Consider the following 14,120-nt stretch of genomic DNA (forward strand, 5'->3'; position numbering starts at 1 on the left):
GCAGTGCTCAATGATGATGTGAAGTCAGCGCTGCAGCCAATCAGTGAACTCAGTGGCATTGAGCCAGTCGTGCTGTCTACAGACGCAGTGCTCAATGATGATGTGAGGTCAGCGCTGCAGCCAATCAGTGAACTCAGCGGCATTGAGCCAGTCGTGCTGTCTACAGACGCAGTGCTCAATGATGATGTGAGGTCAGCGCTGCAGCCAATCAGTGAACTCAGCGGCATTGAGCCAGTCGTGCTGTCTACAGACGCAGTGCTCAATAGTGACGTGAAGTCAGCGCTGCAGACAATAAGAGACATGGAGGTTCAGCACTGAATATGGGGAGGGTGAGGTTTTGAAAAAAAATGCAACTGAGGGAATCAGCAAACCCCTTTAACATGCTGCGGATGTCAAATCCACAGGAACTGTCAATTTATAGTCTGGATTTTTCTCCACGGCGTGCTGGTGAGATTTCATAAAGTGTCATACTGTTTTAGAGTATGTGCACACGTTGCTGATTCTCTGCGGATCCGCAGCATTTTTTGCAGTGCAGAAACGCTGCAGATTCGCAATAGATTTACAGTACAATGTAAATCAATGAGAAAAAAAAAATGCTGTGCACACTTTGTGGAAAATCCGCTGCGGAAACGGATTTTGCTGCGGACCCTCAGCGTTTCTGCAGCTGCGGATCCGCAGCAGTTTCCCATGAGTTTACAGTTCAATGTAAACCTATGGGAAACGGAAAACGGTGTGCACATGCTGTGGAAAAAATCGCGCGGGAACGCAGCGATTTTACAATCCGCAGCATGTCACGTCTTTGTGCAGAATTGCGGCGATTCTGCACACATAGGAATGCATTGATCCGCTTACTTCCCACATGGGGCTATGCCCACGATGCGGGAAGTAAGCGGATCATGAGCGGATGGTACCCAGGGTGGAGGAGAGGAGACTCTCCTCCAGGCCCCGGGAACCATATTTGCGTAAAAAAAAAAAGAATTAAAATAAAAAATAATGATATACTCACCTCTCAGCGCTGCACGCGGCCGTCCGGTCGCAGGGTTGCTGTGCGAGCAGGACCTGTGATGACGTCGCGGTCACATGACCGTGACGTCACGAAGGTCCTTCTCGCACAGCATCTTTGGAACCGGTCTGCCGCGTGCAGCGCCGAGGAGATCGGGACGTCAGAGGGTGCGTATATAAACATTTTTTTTTTTTTAACATTACTATTGATGCTACATATTGCTGCATATTCAGCATCAATAGTAGGAGTAAACCCGCAGCGGAAAACGCAAAACAAACCGTGATAAATCTGCAGGGATAACCGCAGCCGTTTTGCCCTGCAGACTACGTGTGCACATAGCCTAAAAGAAGTAGCATGTCACTTCTTTTTTGTGAATCTGCAGCGTTTTTGTACCCAGTCCATTATAGAAAACCGCAGGGGTAAAAACCACAGCAAATCCGCAAGAAAACCGCAGCAAAAACGCACAAAAAAACGCTGTGGAACCGCACAAAAAAACGCAGGTGCGTTTTCTGCCAGGAGAGGCAGAATCTGCACCAGAAATTCCTAAGCCTAATCCGCAACGTGTGCACACAGCCTTAAGACTGGGTCCATTTTATGCGTGGATTTCTAAACGGAAAATCTACATTTATGACCCGTGGATATTTTCCGCACCAATTCACGCGGTTTTATGCGCATTTGCTGTTGCGGAAACGCAATTGCACGACAGCTGTTACACCTGCGGATTTAGGGTCCCCCACTGAAATGAACGGGTAAAACCCAAACCAAAAAAAGTGCGTCTCCTCAAGAGAGGTTGTCATGTCACGGATTTTAAAAAAAACAAACAAAAACGCAACAAAAATCAATCTCTGTGTAGATTCTACAGCAAAAAACGCAGCATGTGAATATCATCCACGTAGCTGGTGCTGTAAAGTGCTACGGATTTTATGTGCAGAAAACCTCTGTGTAAAATCCACACGCAGATACGCAACCTCTGAACTGAGCCTTAGGCCGGCGTCACACTAGCGAGTTTTACGGACGTATGAGCGCATAAAATACGTCCGTAAAACACGCATTACACACGGCCCAATTATTCTCTATGCCCCTGCTCCTATCTGCCGTATTTTACTGATCCGTATTATACGGCTTTCTACGGCCGTAGAAAATCGCAGCATGCTGCGCTTGTCACCGTATTGCGCAAAAAAAACGCCAATGAAAGTCTATGGAAGCCAGAAAAATACGGATTACATACGGAGGATGCCATGCGCAAAATACGCTGACACACCCTGCCTACGGAGGAGCTACGGACCACTATTTTGGGGAGTTTTCAGCGTATTACGGCCGTAATATACGGACCGTATTGTCTTACGCCGAGTGTGACGCCGGCCTTATGGTGTATTAAAACTTTCTCAGGTGGTGACTGGTACAGTTTAATGATTTACTGTTATGTTTCCATTTCTGAAAAAAAAAAAAAATGAATAAAGTGCAGAACATGCCATAGCGCCACTTTCTGGCCTAAAAAAAATGGCTCGTGTCACACTTATCACGCCATTTTTCAATTTTTGGTCACATTTATGTTAATTAGGTAACAACCTGATTGGGGGAATTATGACTGAATTACCCATAGCAACCAATCAGGTTCTGGTTCTCACTGGTGTTTCCAACAGCAACCAATCAAATAATTGCTTTCATTTTCTATATGAAAGCTGGAATCTGATAGGTTGACACAGATATTCATGTCCACCAATAAGGTCGCTGCTTATGTTTTATAAAAAAAAAATAATACAAAAAGAAAGCTGGAATGTGGTTGGTTGCAAGGGGTAAGTGCGCCACTTTCCCTTGTCCTGCGCTCTCGCACCGCTGCCAGTTACAACAGTTTCACTAAAAAATCAAAAGTGAAGGAAAAGAATGAAGGAGCGAAAGAAGAGGAATCTCGCTGACCAATCAGAAACCTCGATACAACCACCAATGGCTTACAGTTTGAGAGAACCAATCAGAGCGCGCGTTAGTCGGGGAATTGAATCCAGGCAGTCCAGAGGCGAAGGAGCAGCAGAGCGGAGCTGTGTGCAGGGGGCTGTACAGTGCGCGCTGCTGCCGGGATACAGCGCCTGTCCTTATCTGCCGGCTCACCCCGGGACTGGACGCAGGAGCCCCCGACAAGGAGGACCCCCGGTATCCGCTGCTGCCCGGACATGGAGGGATCAGTGTGATTCCGGCTCATCAGCAGCGATCAGTCTACAATTAGCGGCTTCAGAGCGGATTACAACATGCAGCAGCCCCGGGCAGGACGGATCCTGGCGCTCTGCCTCCTCCTCCTGGGATATTCCCGGGCCTCCAGGACCCCCTGTCCCACCAGCTGCACCTGCACCGGGGGGATGGTGGACTGCAGCAACCGGGGGCTGACGGAGGCGCCCACTGACATCCCTGCGTGGGCAGCCCACCTGTAAGTCCTGCACAGCCCCCTGGTGACCCCCTGCTGGCCACATACATGTCTGTAGATTATCTGTGTCGTATGTTTTATGGATTAGCAGATGTTCTGGATTAGCAGATAGCTGCATTGTGTATGTATATACTGTATATAGTCAAGTATTATCTGTGTATATATCTGTAATCTACACACGGTGCATGCTTTCTGGATTAGGGGTTCTGGATTAGCAGATGGCTGCAGTGTGTATATATATGTATGTGTGCATGCTTTCTGGATTAATAGAGGTTCTGGATTAGCAGATGGCTGCAGTGTGTGTATATATGTATGTGTGCATGCTTTCTGGATTATTAGAGGTTCTGGATTAGCAGATGGCTGCAGTGTGTATATATGTATGTGTGCATGCTTTCTGGATTATTAGAGGTTCTGGATTAGCAGATGGCTGCAATGTGTATATATGTATGTGTGCATGCTTTCTGGATTAGGGGTTCTGGATTAGCAGATGGCTGCAATGTGTATATATGTATGTGTGCATGCTTTCTGGATTATTAGAGGTTCTGGATTAGCAGATGGCTGCAGTGTGTGTATATATGTATGTGTGCATGCTTTCTGGATTATTAGAGGTTCTGGATTAGCAGATGGCTGCAATGTGTATATATGTATGTGTGCATGCTTTCTGGATTATTAGAGGTTCTGGATTAGCAGATGGCTGCAGTGTGTATATATGTATGTGTGCATGCTTTCTGGATTATTAGAGGTTCTGGATTAGCAGATGGCTGCAATGTGTATATATGTATGTGTGCATGCTTTCTGGATTATTAGAGGTTCTGGATTAGCAGATGGCTGCAATGTGTATATATGTATGTGTGCATGCTTTCTGGATTATTAGAGGTTCTGGATTAGCAGATGGCTGCAGTGTGTGTATATATGTATGTGTGCATGCTTTCTGGATTATTAGAGGTTCTGGATTAGCAGATGGCTGCAGTGTGTGTATATATGTATGTGTGCATGCTTTCTGGATTAGCAGATGGCTGCATTGTGTATGTATATACTGTATATAGTCAAGTACTATCTGTGTGTGTGTATATATATCTGTAATCTACACACGGTGCATGCTTTCTGGATTATTAGAGGTTCTGGATTAGCAGATGGCTGCAATGTGTATATATGTATGTGTGCATGCTTTCTGGATTATTAGATGCTCTGGATTAGCAGATGGCTGCATTGTGTATGTATATACTGTATATAGTCAAGTACTATCTGTGTGTGTATATATCTGTAATCTACACACGGTGCATGCTTTCTGGATTATTAGAGGTTCTGGATTAGCAGATGGCTGCAGTGTGTATATATGTATGTGTGCATGCTTTCTGGATTATTAGAGGTTCTGGATTAGCAGATGGCTGCAATGTGTATATATGTATGTGTGCATGCTTTCTGGATTATTAGAGGTTCTGGATTAGCAGATGGCTGCAGTGTGTATATATGTATGTGTGCATGCTTTCTGGATTATTAGAGGTTCTGGATTAGCAGATGGCTGCAGTGTGTATATATGTATGTGTGCATGCTTTCTGGATTATTAGAGGTTCTGGATTAGCAGATGGCTGCAGTGTGTATATATGTATGTGTGCATGCTTTCTGGATTATTAGAGGTTCTGGATTAGCAGATGGCTGCAGTGTGTGTATCAGACAGGAGGGAAGTTCTGAGCATTTATTCCATCTGTTGCTCCGGATTTTCTTATGGCGCTGAATTCATTTCTAATTACTCTATTTCTCTATTGGAAACTTCCAACTTGCGACTGGTCCCAGAACTTATCTACAGTCTGTGGTACTACAACCTCCAGCATGCCCTGACTGCCTGTGTGTGACTTTACTGTTAGGTGCAAAACTGCAGCTCCCCATCTGTCCCCCCTGACAGTTTGTGCATCTTTAATAAGTTGCAAAGCTCCAGCTTCCAGTATTCCCTGGCAGCCTGCTGCGTTCTGGGAGTTGCAAAACTACACTTCCCAGCGTTCCATTACGGCCTGTGGTTCTTCACCAGTTTGGGAACTACATCTCCCAGCATGCCCGGACAGTTGCGACTTTCCAAGAGTTTCAAAACTCCTATTGCCTCATGGTCTGTGCCGCTCCACAGGGTTGCAAAACTACAGTTCCACGCACACCTTGAGGGCCTGAGTTTGGGAACTACAACACCCATAATGCGCTTACTACTTTGGGGGTCTCCGGTTGTTTAAAAACTAAAACTTCCAGAATGCTGTAACAACTTTTTGCTCTCTGGGAGGCGTAGAACTGCAACTCCCAGCATGCTTGACCTTCTCTCTGAGAAACATCATGGTGCAATTTGAGCTGCCAGGTCATGCTGGGAGTTGTAGTTTTCCTAGTTTGTATGCCCCCTGATGTGATTTGTGTCTGCTGTATACGTTACTACTGCTGCGCCAGGTGTGCGCAGTGTTGGGAGATCTGCCAAGCGAACCTTTGTGTTCTTCTGAAATCTCACGTTAATATAATCCATGTTTTCAGGTTGGATTTTACATTCCGAATCTTGGGGGAAATGATGCAAATTAGGGTCCGATGAATTATTGCCAATGGGATGTTCTGGTTGCAGTTTGCTCAGAGCCACTTATGAAAGTGCAGGAGCATCTGTCGTTGTGGTTCCTGGATACGTTTTTTTTTTTTTAATAAGTTTTTAGGAACTTTTGCAACTTTAAAAGTGTGGACGACGTTGCAAAACCTTGTAAAATGTAGCAGACTGAATCTGTAGGATTGACCATTCCCAAAAAGTTACAAACCGTTCTGACCTCCCGGATCCAGGAAGGTTGCAGGTTGCCTCTCGGAGGGGTCTTTTTGACCTCTTCACTGTGTGACTGATTTTATGGGATATGTTGGCATTAAGTACGTAAGTGACAACAGTCGAAAATAAACAGCATTTGTTTAACATTTAAATATTTTGTTTATCTTTTTTTTGTTTTTTTCCAAAATATTTACCGTATGTTTTTGATCTCCTTTTTTTTTTTTTTTTTTAAAGCTGAGACTGGGAATGTACTAATAACTTCGGTGGTCTCTGGCTTACATGTTGTAAATTGGGGAAAGACAAGTCCCCTGCGATGCTGTGGATTTAGAGTAGCCCCCCCACCTCGGGCAGGTTCCTCTTGTGTAGTATGATGAGGATTGTAGAACTATGAAAAGTTCAGAACCTTTTCAATATCTTAATTAGCTTTTTTTTTTTTTTTTTTTGCTCTCCTCTTAGTAAGATTCCTAATATTTATGATCCGATACATAAGGAAACTTTTGGAAAAGTTTGGTAAACTAAGTAAATTTTTTTTTATTTTTTATCTGTTTCAAAAAGTTTACATCCCCTTACAAGATTTGTGGTTTGTTTGGGGTTTATATGGCTTAGTTTTCTTAGTTAAGTACAGACTGTAAAACTTTGAGTTTCCCATGATTAATGCTGCTCACCCAATACATCACCGGTGCTTTAACCAGCAATGATCACATGGCAATGATCAGCGCAATTGTTTTTTTTTTTTTTTTTTTTTTTAAGTATACACCAATTGTGATAACAAAGTCAAAAATGTAGCTAAAAAAATTATATTTAATGCATTTAAGATACTTTCTAAAAGTTTTGTCTTCTTGCCAACTTTTTGAGTTCTCCTCGTCCTGACACAGTCCAGTCTACGCTGGGTTAAACATACGTGGGACCATTGTAATTTTACGTCCGCTTTGATCGTTCCTCGTGATAAAAGAGCAAATTAACAGGTGGAAATCATAAACCGTGAGGCCCGGGTTGTGGGAATACTGTCATGCAAATCTATTTTCAATACCTTGGAAAGGTCACAACCCTTTAACCGTCCTGGAGAAAGCAAGGGGCTATTGTGATACCAGGGGGGCCGCGGATGATTGACAGCGCCGAGTACAGTAAATGAGGACATCTTACAGTTCAGAGGGTCGTAAACGAAATTTATTTTTATTTCTTGGCCATGAATATTACTATTATGACTTTTTCCAAGAGCATCTCTGACTCATGCGGTCATGGGATCCAAAGTGGGTTATTAGGTTTTAAAGGGGATTTTCCCCCTTAATGGAGAAGCGAAAAACTACTAGTAGCTAAGTTATTGACGCACTGATAAAATCCATCGTATCCTGTTTCTTTACTTTCACCATTATGTTTCCAGGTGTCGGCGCACTTACCCACTGAACCCAGTTCAATTGAAAAAAAAAATTCTGGAATTGACAAAAGCCACAATGTATATTATTGTGTTTAAATACATAACTTTTTTTTTTTATTACTATTTGTTTGTTTTAGTTGAAACTCTTCCTTCTGCCATTTATTGGACCCCCATATGGATAATGTTCCGTTTTGTTGGCAATGAATCCCACCCATCTGACTTTTTTTTTTTTTTTTTTTAATGGCTTCTTGTGGTTTCCTTATTATAGTCCTACCAGGGAAAACCTTGTATCTTCTCCTAAACGATCCCATCCTTGCTTTAATTAGATGACTCGGTGTTTTTTTTTTTTTTTTTTTGTAAGAGAAGGCGTCCATTTACCACAATGCACATGTTTCCATTTGGCTGAATATTATTGTCACCTTGAGGTTCCTTCCCATAAATCAACCCGAAAAAAAAAATAAAATAAAATGAAAAAAAAAAAGACATTTTAAGGATTTTGTAAATATTATTTATTTTAAATATTTTTTTTCTAATTTTCTTTTACTTTAAATTTGTCATTTTGGACAAGTTCTGTAATTATTTATTTTATTTAATTTGCAATTTTTCTGTTTTTATATGTAGAATTTTTAGATACTTAATTTGAGCTTTTAATTAAACAGCCGTTATCTTTTCACCCATCTCTTTACTGGATTGATGTCCTCCCTGATACTTCTGTATAGCACTGCTAGGAAAGTGCACTGCATGACACCGAGAAACCCGTGATAATGTATATAATGAGCCTGCGCTACGACTCGAGAGCAAACCTCAACATTTGGAAAACGACCTAAGGATTTTATTTTTCCATGAGTTTTACCCATTAGGTGCAGTTTGTCCTTATGACCAGAGGGGCGCTGTTGAGCACCTGCTCATGTCCCGTCATTTCCTCTTACATAGAAGCTACGGTGACCGAAAATTGCTATAAAGCTTTGCATTGGGGCCAAAATATATTGGATTAGTTATTTTTTTGTTTTGGTGCCTTTACCCACTGAGCCCAGTGGTTTGGTTCAGTTGAAAATTGGTCAAGCATTTTAAGGGTTTTGCACTAAAATTGTCTGTACGATAGCGGTATAGTATGACGTACGGTATTAGCTGCGTACAGCCGGCTTGTGGTTTTTATTGATGTGCATTATTGGCTCAGTGATGAGGGAGGGCTAAATCTGTCTCCCTTATCACTAGTCCGGCCAACCACTGTTGACATTTACAATTAGTGCTTTGTCTTTTTCGATACACAGGCTTACTTTATCTGTAAGTGACTTTGTGCACATCTGTCCTTTACGAGACGCGGTAGTTTTAATTTTTTTTTTAGAATTTTTCGTGTTTTTTGCGTTTTTGCCATCCGTTTATTGGTAGCGGGTTTGCCTATGATCGGAGGAGGATGGACTGAAGATCACTGCTGGCACATACAGATTGGGGTGGTATTGTTACAGCCGTGCCACCTGCACCATGGGAAGCTCCTTAGCCACTGAGCCCTGCATCCCTTTCATTGTCAGGATCGGCGGGGTTCACAGAGGTCGGACCCCCAATGATTATATTATTTTGATGCGACCGTATCGCTTAAAGGGCACCGGGGAGGTTTGCACGCATTACGTTGTAGATTCATCACGCATTTTCATCGCGGGTTCTTTTCCCTATCCAAAGTCAAGGATGAAATCGGAAGAATCGGTGGCAAAATTTGCCCGGATTTCGTGGCGGGATTGTGGAAAATCTGGCAATTCTGAAAAAGCTGGAAAGCAGGAAGAATGACAAAAGTTCCCATCCCCTTCCTGGCTCCGGGGGGCCGAGAGGAGCGTGTGTAAATATACAGCGTATTTTAATAACGACCAGTCATGTCCGCTTTCTTTCTATTATTAAGTCCTCGTCCACCGCAGCTGCCGCCGCCGCAAAAATCCGCTTGTGATCATAACGATGCTCGGTGGGGAAAAATGACAGCCGCGCTGTGTAAAGTGTGAAAATAAGGATAATTTGCCTCAGGGCCTACTAAAAAATTAATTACAGCCGTCCCTCTGGTGACCTTGTCTAAATGTAGGTCCCAGGAACGGACGGAGGAGGGGTGAGATTCTCCACTGTCACTTGTTAACCCCCCACCACCACCGAAAATGCCTAAATTGGGTCAAGAAAGAGGAAAAAAAAAATTATATATTACAAATAAAAACCTTTTTATTAATACTAAATATAATATATATTACTATAAATTAAAATATATTTTAATATAAATATAGTATTTATATAAAAAATAGTTTATTATTAATAAAAATACAAATATATTTATATAAATACTAAAAAGTTTTAAAATAAGTAATAAAAATATAATTACTATTTTTATATATTTTTCTTGACCTAAGACATATATATTTTTTTACAAACCTATTTTTTACACTTATGCAGTTTTCTTAGTTATTATTTATTATTGCCATAATATATATATTTTAATAGTCAAATGGCAGTGACTCAAAGTGAATATCCAATATTCTTCCCTTTGGACATAATATATTTGTGTGTTGATATCAGCCACCAATCTAATTTTAGAGCAATTTGTTGAGCGGACACTCGTCTGCCAGCCATTTCTAACTCCTTGGTACACGTAAGCGCTCGTGTATCCTTTTGTTTCCCAACTGGGAGAGAGGCAAAAGCCGCCTGAAAAAGGAAAGATTGGGGTGATAAAACTTCCAACCGCTCGGTCCTTCCTCTCCCCCAAAATCATCAGGGAGGCCCTAAAAACAAAAGATTGGGCGTCAAAATTCTCGCTATCTGATCCTTTTCTTCTCAGATTCAATTTTTTTGGGGGTAGAGTTGGAGGCCACCCACTAGACATCAGATGGTCCATTTTAATGTCCAGTGGGTCCTTTAAATAATTTTACCCTCCTCGAAGAAATGGATTAAATAATTAAAACCCTACAGTCCCAATTTTTTTCTCTCCTTGAGATATAACTTTTGAGACCTCCATGTACATTAGAAGGACAGGAGATCCTACCTAAATCGGCACGGTCCGTGGCTCATGAGCTTCTGCTATCTGAGTCGTCAGCTTCGTGTTCTGTATTTTTTGGGAATTTTTCGTCCTGATCACCACCGGCTCTTTGCATGAGATTAATGTACACGTATATGAGAAGTGACTCCTTATGGTGGGAACATTAGACGTGCCGAGCGTTGGCATACTGGATACAGATGGGCATCCACCAGCCATTGATACGCAGCTCGGATCTACTCGGTCAGCTTTTGTCCACCACATGTGAATTCCACTTGTCAAAATAGTCTTCAGCTCCAGTGATGAAGCATTTGCTTTTAGGCAAAGGGAAGTGAGGCCTCAGCTGCTCTCAGGAATGGGCAGGAGGTTGTCCTACCGCAGGGTCCTTCACCTAATGCTTCTCACATGTGGCTCGCTCCTTCTATAACACAGTGGGGCACGTGTGCAAAAAGTTGACTTTTGGCCGTCTACCTCCTGTGCAGATTTTATTACGTCTGTGCCATATTGACTAAAGGCATTCTATGTCAGAGACTGTGTGGTCACGCTGTGCCATCTAGAGTCCGTGATACCCATCATCTTAGAAGACATTGAAATTGGAGAAGAATCCTAAAGTTAAGGAGGCCACACTGTTCTGGGGCTCCATACTTGGGAAGGATCATCTTTTGCTGAGCCGAACGTTACAGTTTATGGCACATTTGGGAAAGATCTGTTTCTAATATGTACAATGTGATCCAATCATCCAACCATCAACATGGTAGGCGAAACGGTCAAATTAGGGAGGCAACTTTTAAAAAAAAATGTGGAAAACGATCTGGTGGATTTGGACCATCGTGTCACACAGACAATGCCACACATGCAAACAATGACCGACAAAATAAAGCGTCTTGACAGATCACATCTTCAGACAATAAGATATAAATTCCAAATGATGGTCAGCCAAAATAAGGAGAAATCTGCCAAGTTTAATCTACAGATTTGTAGATTCATTAGAGAAGATTCTTTGTCAAAAATCTATAGACCCTCCCTGTACACATTTAAAGAAACTGTTAGTAGGATCATCCCTCCTCAGTCATTTATATGGGCATGAAAGTCATAGAAACTTGCTTAAATGATGCATTGATCTCTGCAATCTGATGTCTTATTCCTGAGAAATCCACATTTTTTTTTCTTAATATGTAAATGAGCTGTTAAGATCTTTGGGCCGGACATAGATCTCCCTGAGAATCAGCCTCCAGACCTGTCCATAAACGAAAGGTTACGTTACCAGTGTGCGATCAGTAGAATAGACTGTCACTAAATACATGTATTACACTGGTAATGCCGCCTTTCACTTAAAATCTCTGGAGGTGGAGTCTCAGGGAGATCTATGTCCGGCCCATAGATCGTAACAGCTCATTTACATATTAGGAAAAATGTGGATTTCTCTGGAATAAAACATCGGATCGCAGATATCAAGGTATCATCTTATTCAACTTTCCATGACCTATATGCCAATATAGACGGCTTATGACCTACTGTCCAACCCATCGATTTCAGGCCGACCTTCTGATGTTTGGTGGAGTCCCAACCTCCTCAGTTTGGATCTATACTCCTGTTCATTTTGTTCTCCTGGCAGACAAGTTGTCATCAGAGCCGTCTGCTTGCAGTTTTCTCCATTTTTTTTTTCAACTGATTTGAGGGTGCCGGTGTATGGGGAAGTCAAGAGAGGTGGCAGTCGGGCAATTGAGCATTCGGCTGCCACTGGTCTACAGTGTGGTGGCACCTTAACATCTCTGAGCAATTATGGAAGTCCTACAAATCAAACGAAAAATTGCTCCCACAAAAAAGTTGCAATGTTAATGCCATTTAATAGTATTTTTTGATGATTGCCCTCCTGAAGGGCTCAAAGATGTGAACCCACTGTGTCCAGGTCCACCGGCCATAGATGGCTATTGTTCCTACTCGTTGCTCCTCCTGTCCTCTCTGTAATCTCGTCTGTGGAGAAGATTTGTCTATCTTATCTTCAGCTCAGCTCTTGTCTCAAGTGGAAACACTTTTCTCTGCCTACTGATAAGAGGCTACTGAACGACCTTTCAATCTTCATGATATGGTCAAGTGTTGTCCAGCAGGAGCAGGGTGTGAAGGATTTAAGTGTTTTATTGCCCTATGTAATGCAGTAAAGCCACCTAGGAGTTCAGAGTTGGACCTTTACTTACTTATCGAGTCTTCCCTTAACATCTTTATAAAGGAGTATTTCTACAATTTTAAAAGTTGTTGGTCTCTGGGGGGTCTGAATGGCAAAACCTCCAGCAATCCCAAAAATGGGGCTCCTCAGCTCGAAAGAGTACAGGTCTTTACCAGCAACCCCATTAGACATTTTTGGGTAGGTCAAGCATGTGTGACAGATGGGACGGTTCTACAGGATCACTCTGGGTCCCAGCGGTCCGATCCCCGGAAATCAGTAAGTTATGGATAGTTGATTACCGTACTTTTAATTGTGGAAATATCCTTTTTAGTTTGATTCATGGAGTGATATACAAGCTACTTCAGTCTGGTCCATGCTTGTAAATGGTGTTTTTCGGCAGTGGGTTCATGGATTTTTCCGTGAGTCATGCACGGCCTCCTGAAACCCTGAACTCTGTCCAAAGGCTCATTCACGTGTGATGTCCATCCTGTGCTGGGACTGTGCTGTGCAGGGACTGTGCTGGGACTGTGCTGTGCGGGGACTGTGCTGTGCGGGGACTGTGCTGTGCGGGGACTGTGCTGTGCTGGGACTGTGCTGTGCTGGGACTGTGCTGTGCTGGGACTGTGCTGTGCTGGGACTGTGCTGTGCTGGGACTGTGCTGTCAGTTTTTCTCATACATGGAAAAATCAGACGTGTGAATGAGCCCTAACACAGATCACATTTGTCTGCAGTTTTCCTTCTTTCAGACCACTTTATTTTTTTTAAAGGGTTTTGAAAAACATCTACAGCCTTTAAAAAAAAAAAAAAAAATAGCGCCACCTCTGGCTATGGGTGGTATTACAGCTTTTGCACCATTCACTTTCTCCGAAGGTGGGATGCAATGCAAGACACGACCTGTAGTTGACTCTGATTCTGGAAGAAGAAATTTTCTCAATTTTATTTTCTCAATTTTATTCTCTATTTTATTTAGGGGAGTCCTGATCCTTTCTTCCGTTTTGGTCATTGTTGGAGGGGCCCTTTAAGTGCCATCTGTGGTGCGTTACTGCTGAGTGAGGCAATAGACACTTTGGATCTGTAACCTTAGCGCGTAATATTGAGCAACCGCCGTATATCACTCGTACGATGCATTGAAAAAGGCTTTTATTGTTTATCCGCTCGCACCTGGAGCGAGAGGCAAAACTTCTTCATGTGGACTGCGCACCAGGTGCCGGAGTCTAAACATTACAGACCGCAGTGATCGGGTCAGTTTATTATTCTCTTTGCCATTTCTGTTTGTGGGAAGTGCTGGGTGGTTTTTTTTTTCTTGTATGTGTAAGTTGAGTCCGTCTCGTTTTGTAACGTCCCATAGACCACAACTACTGCAAATCCCAATCTGCACGTCTCAT

General features: G+C 42.6%; 1 protein-coding gene across 1 annotated transcript in view; it reads left to right on the top strand.

Moving 5' to 3' along the window:
* The first annotated feature begins 3,008 nt into the window (after positions 1 to 3,008).
* Positions 3,009 to 14,120, top strand: part of LRIG1 (leucine rich repeats and immunoglobulin like domains 1) — an 86,213-nt gene continuing 75,101 nt past the window's right edge. Inside the window, exon 1 of the mRNA XM_069736557.1 lies at positions 3,009 to 3,422. Coding sequence (XP_069592658.1) covers positions 3,247 to 3,422 — 176 coding nt within the window. The 5' untranslated portion in view covers positions 3,009 to 3,246. The remainder of the gene's footprint in view (positions 3,423 to 14,120) is intronic.

Source organism: Ranitomeya imitator, chromosome 8, assembly GCF_032444005.1.
Source record: "Ranitomeya imitator isolate aRanImi1 chromosome 8, aRanImi1.pri, whole genome shotgun sequence".
Taxonomy (NCBI): domain Eukaryota; kingdom Metazoa; phylum Chordata; class Amphibia; order Anura; family Dendrobatidae; genus Ranitomeya; species Ranitomeya imitator.